Source organism: Telmatherina bonti (genome assembly GCF_933228915.1).
Source record: "Telmatherina bonti genome assembly, chromosome: 18".
Classification (NCBI taxonomy): domain Eukaryota; kingdom Metazoa; phylum Chordata; class Actinopteri; order Atheriniformes; family Telmatherinidae; genus Telmatherina; species Telmatherina bonti.
This window is the reverse complement of record NC_136616.1, coordinates 32169018-32179841: the sequence shown is the minus strand read 5'-3', so window position 1 is coordinate 32179841 and position 10824 is coordinate 32169018. Positions and strand designations below refer to the sequence as shown.

The following is a 10824-nucleotide window of genomic DNA, read 5'->3' as shown; positions in this document are numbered from 1 at the left end:
AACAGTAATGTTTGAGGATAAATGCAGGTGTGCAAGTTTCTGTAGCAAACAAAAGAACTGTGCACTTTGAGCTTGTGTAAAAGAAAAAAGGCGCTTTTCCAATAAAATGGATGCTGTCACCCCCTTTTGTTTTATATTTTTCAAGTAAAAAGGAACAAACCTGAGTATGTGAGTATGTACATACAATGAAGAAATATTCCTGATCAAGTATGGTGACAAGTACTGGCACCACTTCTGCTTTAAAATAAAAATAACTTCTATTTCAATTCAACAAGCTCTGCAGTGTCTCCGTCAGAGTAGAAAAGAAGTCCAGCATGTAGCGGCTGAGTGAATGTGGTCTGGACTCTGTGGAGGAGAGTCATAGTTTCAGAGATGCTGTAGAAAGACAGAATACCTGCTCTGTGATCCAGATACACTCCTACTCGGAAGAAATGAAGACCCGACACTGGAGTTTTTACATTGTTGTGCCAAAATGTGTAACTGTTCTTATCACAGCATAAGGCCCAAGACTTGTCGTTACAACCTAACAAACACTCATTTAATCGCCCGGCTCTTCTGATGTTCTTGTATGTGACTGCTACACGAACTCCTCCCCGTCTCGACTCCACCTCCCAGTAACAGCGTCCTGTCAGACTCTCGTTACTCAGGACCTGATGCCAAGCAGTAAACCTGTCTGGATGACTGGGATAAGACTGCTGCTGTTTCATGTATGTTGCTTTTTTGTTTCCTTCAAACAACAGAAGGTGTGTGTGAGCTGTGTTCGGATCCAGTGTGATTTCTGTGGAATATTTTAAGAATCCAGCTCTGGTTGTTGGTTCAGGTTCCGGCAGTAAAACATCCACTTCGGTGAGTGCCAGTGAGATGTTTGTCCATGTCTCTGTCAGGATGTCCTGTAGTTTATCTCTGGTCTCTGACACAGCTGCTGTCACATCCTCAAAGTATCTGAGAGGACGAATATTGATGCAGGATGAGTGTGTAGACTGACTGAGTGCTGACAGTGAGGGGTAGTTGTGTAGAAACTGGCTGTGATCCTCTGCGTGTGAGAGCTGCTCCAGCTCGCCGTCTTTCCTCTTCAGCTCAGTGATCTCCTGCTCCAGCTTCTCCTGAAGCTCTTTGACTCGACTCACTTCAGTTTCCTGCTGGGATCTGATCTGCTGCTTCACATCAGAGCTTCTTTTCTGGATGAGACGGATCAGCTGAGTGAAGATCTTCTCACTGTCCTCCACTGCTTTATCAGCGGAGACATTGATGGCCTCCACCTCCTGTTGAAGCAGCTTCACATCTTTCTCTCCGTCCTGGATTCTCTGCTGGATTTCTTGTCGACTCACCTCCAGCTCCTTCTGCTTCTCAGCTCTTTCTGCAGGAACCGAGACTGTTTCATGACCTTTATGTTCATCCATTAAGCAGAGATAACAGATACTCTGCTGATCAGTACGACAGAAAATCTTCATCTCCTCATCATGAAGGCAGCAGATGTGATGCTGGGGCTTCTGGAAGGGGTCCACCAGCTTGTGTTTTTCAAATGCAGGAGATTCATAATGAAGTTTAAGATGCTTCTCACAGTAAGACGCCAAACAGACCAGACAGCACTTGATGGCCTTCAACTTCCGGTCAGTACAGACATCACAGGCCACATCTTCAGGTCCAGCATAGCAGTGATCACCTGAAGTCATCTGCAGTCCAGCCTTCTTCAGCTCCTCCACTAAATCAGCCAACATGATGTTCTTCACCAGGACAGGTCTCAGTGTGAAGATGTGCCCGCACTGAGGGCAGCTTTGGGTTTCCTTCTGGCCCTCTTTTTCCCAGCAGGTTTTAATACAGTCCATACAGTAGCTGTGTCCACAGGGAATAGTCACCGGATCCTTCAGGAGATCCAGACAGATGGAACAAGAGATGGAGTCTTCCAGCTGAGCTTCTGTCTGCTCCATTTCTTTGAGTGAAAACTGCTCGGTTTTCTTCAAGCTATGACCTACTTTTAGTTCTGTGTTCCTGCAGTGGATCGGTTTCGTCAGCTTTGCACTTCACACTGCGTCAGGCTGCAACCCTAAGGAACAAAGACAATTGGTTAATTCAATTTCTTGTCTGAAATACTTTGGCATTCCCCCCTGAATGTAGTCAAGGCACAAGTTCAAGAATAGAGGCATCAATCTTTTCCTTACAGGGCATTGTATCTATATGCATAGAAAAGGCCCAAGGCCAGTTAAGACTAAAGGTATTCTCAACAGAATAGATTCCATCCATCCATCCATCCATCCATCTTCTGCCACTTTTCCAGGGTCAGGTCGTGGGGGCAGCAGCCTCAGCAGGGAAGCCTAGACTTCCCTCTACCCTGCCACATTTGTGCCTGGAACACCTCACCAGGGAGGCGTCCAGGAGGCATCCTTGGCAGATGCCCGAGCCACTTCAACTGGTTCCTCTCTATGCCAAGGAGCATCGGTGCTACTCTGATATTCTCCTGGATGACCGAGCTCCTCACCCTCTCTCTAAGAGACAACCCGGTCACCCTGTGGAGGAAACTCATTTCAGCCGCCTGTATACAAGATCTCATTCTTTCGGTCACGACCCACAGCTCATGACCATAGGTGAGGGTCGGAAAGTAGATCGACTGGTATATCGAGAGCTTCACCTTCTGGCTCAGCTCCTTCACCACGACAGACCGGTGCAGAGCCGCAATTACTGCAGACGCCGCACCAATCCGTCTGTCGATCTCACGCTCCATCCTTCCCTCATTCATGAACAAGACCCCAAGATATTTAAACTCCTCCAACTCCTCCTCACTCCTGACCCGGAGAGGGCAATCCACCCTATACCAGCTGAGGACCATGGTCTCAGATGTGGAGGTGCCGATTCTCATCCCAGCCGCTTCACACTCGGCCGCAGGGACCCAATCCTGAAGCCACCAAGCCGGATCCCCTCAACACCTCGGCTGCGCCTAGAAATTCTGTCCATATAAGTTATGGACAGAATCGGTGATAAAGGGCAGCCTTGGCGGAGTCCAACCCTCACTGGAAACTAATCCGACTTACTACCGGCAATGCGGACCAAGCTCTGACACCTGTCGTACAGGGACCGGACAGCCCTTACAAGGGGGTCCGGTACCCCATACTCCCGGAGTACCCCCCACAGGAGCCCCCGGGGGACACGGTCGAACGCCTTCTCTAGGTCCACAAAGCACATGTAGACTGTTTGGGCAAACTATACTTCGAAAAGGGTGGGTACTTGACACTATGGTTGTTGGTACATAAGTGACATTCCACATCCCTTGAGCCAGTTTCTTTGGCCCAGGGAGTCACCTTTAGCCACGAGCCAGCTCACATTGCCCCTGACCCCCATAGACCCTCCCACAGGTGGTGAGCCCACAAGCAGTTTAACCAAATCCAATATTTACAACTATAAGAACTTTGCCAGAGATTTGCAACGTTTTGAGCCTCTGGTTGTGTCAAAACTTCAACCCTATTCCCTACTTAGTGCCCTATATAGTGGTCATGCCATTTTCTAGGGGTGTCCAAGTGTCCAGAGAGAAGAGTAGTGCACTCTAAATTACCCACAATGAATCTTGAAAAGTTGTGAGCATTGAGTCACCAGACGAGTTCCCGATGAATTGCCCACAATTCATCGGGAACAAAAGCTCAAAGTGGTGCAAGTGACAAACATCAAAGCAGGTTAAGAAAAAAATAACTAGATCATTCATTTTATATCCTTATGTTTTTTAACATAAACATTTTTTTCAGATGTTTTGATTGGATTTGGAACGATGCGAGGTGGTTGCTGTGATGACAGCCAGTAGTCACATGATTTGCAACACAGGGAACATAGCCAACTTCATGTCCGAATTGCCAACAGTATGAGTGCACTATGTAGTGTGCTATATAGTGTCGTCCTATGTAATCAATCAGGAGTAAGGGAATAGGGAAAACATCAGAATTTTAAGACAAATAGAGACCCAACCAGTCATCAGGAACCAGTAGACCGGAGCATCTTTCCTCCATGACTTTTACCTAATGCAACATCTGCACTAATAGACCTCAACTTTTCTCAAACCTGATTTAATGATTTGATTCACGCATTTAGGGTGCATCCACATCAGGATAGTCCTCTAGTTTCGGTCCGATTGGGGACTCGGCTCAGCTGTAAGGGGGTGCATCCATTCGGACTGAGATTGCGTTCACGCTGCACTTTGGTTAAACGCGCCAAACCTTTAGAATAATATATCCCCATTCCCACCAAAGATGGCGCTGCACTAGTATTTAGCGAAAGAGGACATGACCAGTGTGAAGAAGAAAACTCTGTTGGGTGTTAAATATTGAGCATGAAGCGGTCGCTGTTTTGGGTTTTTATTGTGTCTTATGCAAGTATACTGCAGAAATACACTACAACAATGACCACAGAATAAACAACAGACGAGGCAGAAGACTCGTAGCGCAATCGCTATTTACCCACATTACATGCTATGTCAAATGCAGGAAGTGACTTTTTTTTTGTAGTCCATTTTGTGTATTTGTTCCCCTTTAAACGGACTGATTCCTGCATTTGTAGGAAAACTGAGTCCGCTTCTTTGGTCCGAATCAGAATTCATTTGGTGCGCTCACATTTCTCCAAATGAAGCTGACTTTCAGAGCAAACACACGCGCAATTTGAATCAAAAAGGCTGATCTGAATGTGTCCTTCAAGAGCATTCTGACAGGCTAAAAGTATAAAGAACCTCTGATTTTACCCCCTCATGAAGTTTCTTATCTTCCATCATCATGTAGCTTTTTAACAAAGATTTGAACTGAAGACAGCTGGAGCCTTTTCCTCTCTTGTTGAAGCTAAAGTTAGACATAAAAACTCTAAACCATTTAGGTGTCATTAAAATCAGCTCTACAGCAGCAGCTGTCCAGAAGTTCTAAAGATTAATAAACACCATGACAAGCTCCCCTTTAGTCTGAGTCTTTACCATCGCAGCAGCAATTCAGGCCCTACTGAATTGTTTCAAATAGTAGGAAGGTGAACTTAACAATCCAGAAATGCGTTATGAGTTATCAATACAAATCTACCAGAAATTTGGATTTACAGAGGCAAAAAAAAAAAAAAAAAAAAAAATTCCATTCATAGATTCAAGCACAATTAGTGGTTCACTCATTGTTAGCATTAGCATAGCATTGTCATCATAAGCTAATCGATTCAACTTAATTAAAAACAAGGCAACAGTCATTTAAAGCTTCTTTGAATAGTTAATGGTTGACTCATTAGATTGGGTAACCAATCTAAATTTAGGTAATTGTTTGCCAATAGACTTTCATTTAGCTCGCAGTATAACAGGATGTCTGCAGCACATTTGTGATGTCAATTGCATAAATATCAGGTAAATCCTACAGATTATATTTAAAAAGCGATTTATTTCAACTATATCAGTCAATATCGGACACCTCCAGACAGGAAGTCTGCGAAGAACAACTAACTTTATCCCAGTTTAAAGCTACTATGAAGGACCTGGAAATGAAATCTCTAAAAGATTTTTTTTTTTTTTTTTTTTTTTTTTTTTTAAAAAAAAAGGTTTTAGTGATTTTTTTTTTTTTCAGTTTTAATTGCCTTGGGTGTATCTTAGCCAGGACTCCTGACGAAAATTTTCAGATCTCAATTTTTCTGGTTAAAGAACGGTAAAAAAAAAATAAAATATCCCAAATGCACATGTATTTTCTTTTTTGGCCATATCACATTTTCTCCAGCCTATAAAATCCTTAAGCGTACTCGCTGTCATCCACAGCGCTGAATTCCACGCGTCTTCCAGATCCTGAGTGTAAAACCCAGTAATGATTCATCTTTAAAAACCACAGGTTATAATGGAGCCTGACAACTTAACCATTAAATTTACAAGCTGCTTGTGTTTACTTGCACAGATTAAAGTCCTCCTATTTTGATTTGTAATTGGGGAACTGGTTAGACTGGTGTGAATATAGGCTGCTTCACCAGAAAGCACCGGAGGTTCTGAGACTCCAGAACAAAGCTGCAGGCAGAACCAGAGTGGTGAGTTTCTGAAAGCACAATGTGTAGGTTGTTTCGTAGACCGATGAGCTAAACGATCCATAAAATGGGTGAGTGGGTCAGAAAATGGGCAGTGACCTCAGGAAACAAAGAATGTAAAAACTACAGCGTATAAAAGCTGACGAGACGGTGTCACCAGCAGCTGAACAAACAAAACGGCTCTTCGTCCCACTAGAGAGACGACCAACAAGTCGCTGGAGAAAACCTGAACGACATGTTTGAGAATATATAATTCCACTTTTTCTGGCCAATATTGCAATTTATTTTGCAGTCTTTTAAAATCCAGCTTCTGTTCAGTGTTCATGCAGAAACATTCTTTCAATACGAGATGGAGGATGAGAAGACATCAATACAGAAACTGCTTTAACTTTCAGTACAGCTTCAGTTATCAACAGCAAACTATAACCTTTGGTCAAAACACTGAAATCTGAATGTTCATCCACTAGGGGCTGCAAAACAGAGCAAATCACCATAGACTCCCATGTTAAAAAGACCAACTTCACAGCAGAAATAAACTTGTTTATAGCAGAAATAAGTTTACAGCCTGGTTCAAAAATCAATTTTAGGTTTAATAGTTCAGGTTTACCTTCATGACAACTGTGGGGGGACTGAATTTTTTTTTTTTTTTTTTTTTTAAATAAAGGTTCCATTTAAAAGTAATTTAATCTCAAAATAAATGAATGAATCTCAAAATTCAGCATATATAGGGGCGTGTCCTTTTGATTGACAGGTACCAGATATCCTGCTTCATAAAGAAGGAATGTAGGAAAAAAAAAACCCGCTGTTTTTAGTCAGTTAACAGTGATTTAGCTTTAACCTGCTTAGCTCCAGTTAGCTTAGTTAGCTGTAGAACTAACCAAGCTAACAGGACCTAACTACAGACACTATAGGCAGGTCGACGTTTGCTAGATGTCAATTAGGGATGCAACAATACTGATATCATTATCAGCTCAATACCATGTGTGTACTCGTTCCTGATATTTATAAAAGTGTACCAATACCACTACCAATCACACACTAGTCAAGCCGGTACAGATGTGTTTGATGACATGTTTCGGACAAGTTTTAAAAGAAATAAATGCCTTGAAAGTTAAAATGTGACATTTTTTCACACTAAAAGCAAGATCTTTGTTTCAAAACCACACATTTATAGTTGTATTTAGGTAAAATGTGCCAAATCAAAACAAAACTTGCTGAAATAGTTAGATCAGTAATATTATATTAGTATTGGTGAGGTAAGTTCAGAAAGGATGGGTCATTTATTACACCCTAATGAAGTCTTACACAGTTATAAAAGCAATAATAACCATAGTCACAATAATGTTTACATAAACAGGTCTGGTATCGGCAGATATTCAAGTTTCAGATATCGGTATCGGATTGGAACTCCCAAAAAGTAGATCCCTCATGTCAATCATCCACCATGACGCTCACAGCTCCACCTCTTTGCAAATTTTTTTTAATTTTTTTTTTTTTATTTTCTTGGAGAAACGACACGCCTGATGCCAAGATGGCGATGGTTGGAACCGCCCACTGAGCTTCAATTGAGCTCCTCAGAAACCTACGGGTGACGTCACGGAGGCTCCGCCCACCTTTTCATATACAGTCTATGGTTTGTGCAGTCATCTATCGTAAAAACTAAATGGCTGCAAATTATGCATTATTAATATGCAAAGTATGATTCAGACAAATACTTTAAAAACAAAAACCTCCTCCACGGAGGTGAACATGGAAACACTTGTGAAGCTGAGAGCTTGGCGTCTCACGGAGTCACAGCTAAACAAGCCGATCCGGTCGTCATTTGTAGTCTTTTCTGAGTAAAATGGATCAAAAAGTCTCTGCAGTTTTAATTAACATCAACATGTCTGATCTGAGCAGAAAACCCCACCTCCGGTCCTCAAGACCCTCCGTCCTGCAGACTTCCCATGTTTCCCTGCTTCAACGCACCTGACTCGGATGCAGACGTGGGCAGTTTTCCACAGATCCGTTCACCTTGGATCAGGTTCGTTGATGCAGGGAAACATATAAAACACACTGCATGAAACAAGGATGTGTTGATGTGACTGATGACATCTTCTGGCTTGTTCTTGGTGCATCAGCCCAGCAGAACTTTTTTTCACACCCCCCAGTAATCTAAACTGGTGTAGAACGGTGTTTATATTCATCTCCTACTGGAACGGTGTATAAAGAGCCCAACCATGAATAAAATCCTTCAGATGAGACTTAAAACGCCTCAAAACTCCACCTGCGTTTGGTTTGAGCAGCTTGTGATGATTAAAGTTTGAGCCGGAACATCAAAATTCACCAAACTTTTACAAACATGTCATTTAAAGTAAGTAGTGTTTAATATTTGTCCATCTGACCTTCCAACTTCCTTTACTGGACGGCATAAAATGACTTCTGTCAACATGTTCATGGCACCGGTTCAGCATTTTAAGCAGTTATAGGTGAAATAAAGACATAAAATATTCTCCTTAGTTCTGTTTGTTAGACCCTGATCAGGAGGAGATGTTGGGGGGTTAATAACGGAGGGGGCTGGGCGCCGGGGCTTTTCAGGAAACAGAAAGCTGCACCCTGACTTCAGACATTTCAACGCCGACAGTCACTTTTTCATTGATTAACTAGATTATAATCCACATCAGCATGTGGATTAGTAAAATAAAGCTTTCATTATGAAGACACTTTCTCCATTTTCCACTTCTCTCCACACAGTTTGGATCATTCTAGTCTGAATAAAGAGTAAATTAAGATCATTCTCATACAGATTATAAAAATAAACAAACAGGAGGACAATGAAAGCATGAATATTCCTGTGTTGGAAGAAGTTCATGACCTGGAAATGTTTAACATTCCAGTTTATGTTACTGGGACCGTTTTACCAGTAACTTCATCTTTATTAGCCCCCAGAAAGTCAAGTTTCTGTTATAATTTGCCAAAAAAAAAAAAAAATCTGCTTAACACAATAAAAACAATACGTGGTGGACACGAGTGGAAAAATATGTTAAAGAATAGTTTAGAAATAAATAAACTTACCAGAAATAAAAACTATGAAGTGCATGAAACAGTCCTCAGGTGAATTCAGTGTGTTTCTGTAAGGAGAAGAAATAAAATGATTTTATACGAAGAAAATGCAGAAATATTTGCAGGGATGCGGGTCACGTGATCTGGGTGTAACACAAAGACCCCCGACTCAACACGTTTCCATGGAAATATCTCGGAAAGACAATCGAAAAACGGAGGAAAAAACGCCTCAAATTGTAAGGAGATAAAGCATCCGGCTTATGTGTGAATAAAATTATTGACAAGCGCATCGTTTATAGAAGAAAAGTGAACAAACAGCTGAGTTTTATCTGCACCCACCCTCTCCAAGCAGGCAGCGACGTGCGGGATGAGCTACGGGTCCCTGGAAGGACAAAAAAGAAAGAAAAAAAAAAAGAAGCTGAAAAAGTGATTCATTAAAAATTAAAACTTTACAGGGAATTAGGAATGAATTTTAGCTTTATTTTACTATTAAAATTGAGATCTGATTAATTTAAGAGATTAATCTTATTTTCAATTTCCTTGTGCTTGGGAAAACTTGGAAACATTAAAAACTCAGTTTCTTATAGTCAATGGACATGATTTTATCTCATACGAGCTGTCAGGTCTGAACATTAAATTGACCATATAAAATATTGTCAAGTAAAAAAAAAAAAATCTCCATTTCATGTAAATCGTAGTCTGTATGTCCAGTTAAATAAGTGCTACTGGAATACTTTATCAAATAAAATGTTATGAGCACACTAAATTCATCCATACTTGTTTTTCCATTAGATGAATTGGTTTTATCCAGAATTATAGATTTTACATGTTCCATCGCAGCGACAACACTGACCTAGAAATCAAAGTGGCTCCAACTCGTGATGAACTAACATTGTGACATTTAAATAGATAAATTTGCTTAAACCTGGTTTCATGTAAATCCAGGTATTGGTTGCCAGCAGCTTCCTTGACTGAGCCATTTGTCTTCTGGTTACCGTTCTAAACCAGTCGCTCTCATGACGCCAACATTGGCCCCAGATATGAAAAATGAGATTAAATTAAATGAATGGGGATTGAAGTATTTTTCACTTCAAAGGGAAATTCAACATAAAATATAAAATAAAAAAAAAATCAAATATAAAATATTTATAAAAATAAAATCTCAGCCAATAAGCTTTGAGCATCGATTACTTCCCATTTAAAACCATTACTGATGTGATTCACAGATTTTCTTTCCGATACAAGTAAAATTTATGCCACTTTCAGCGACACCTATCAAATACATTTTTACAAAAACTTGGTGTTTCTGGAAAATCCCTTTAAAGAAGCCTAAACTGATGGGGAAGCGGGGCTGATTACATATTTGTTAATTAACTAAAGCTGAAAGTTTCAATGAAATGCTCCAAACGCCACGCTGATCTGCTCCAACAGATCCAACAAACATCTGTTGGTTCACCTGTTCAGCATTTTTCAGTGATACTTTTAACCATTTTTAACCCCCACATCAGTTTTACCCCCAGCCTCTGCAGCGTCCTAACAAACTAAATCTAGGCTGCTGAACCAACAGCTGGTCTCAGGGACAAACATCACCCCAAGCTGAACTCTCAGGTATTTACTGAAGTATTTAATACTGTATGTAAAACAGGACACAGTCTGTAGAATAAAGCAAAAAAAACCTGCAGCAAGCAGATAAAAGACCTTCATCCTTAGAGTTTTTTTTGTATAGCACATTTAAAACAGTATAAACTGACTAAAGTGCTTTACAGAGCTAAAAGTAAA

The 10824-nt window shown here is 41.0% G+C and overlaps 1 protein-coding gene across 1 annotated transcript; it reads right to left on the bottom strand.

Annotated features, from left to right (window-relative positions):
- Positions 1-257: 257 nt before the first annotated feature.
- On the bottom strand, positions 258-1889 carry LOC306769504 (tripartite motif-containing protein 16-like; the record flags this gene model as incomplete). Its single annotated transcript, XM_079258130.1, has 1 exon — positions 258-1889. Exon 1 carries the CDS (start codon positions 1824-1826, stop codon positions 258-260), a length of 1569 nt encoding a protein of 522 aa, XP_079114256.1. The 5' UTR covers positions 1827-1889.
- Between the last annotated feature and the right edge of the window lie 8935 nt (positions 1890-10824).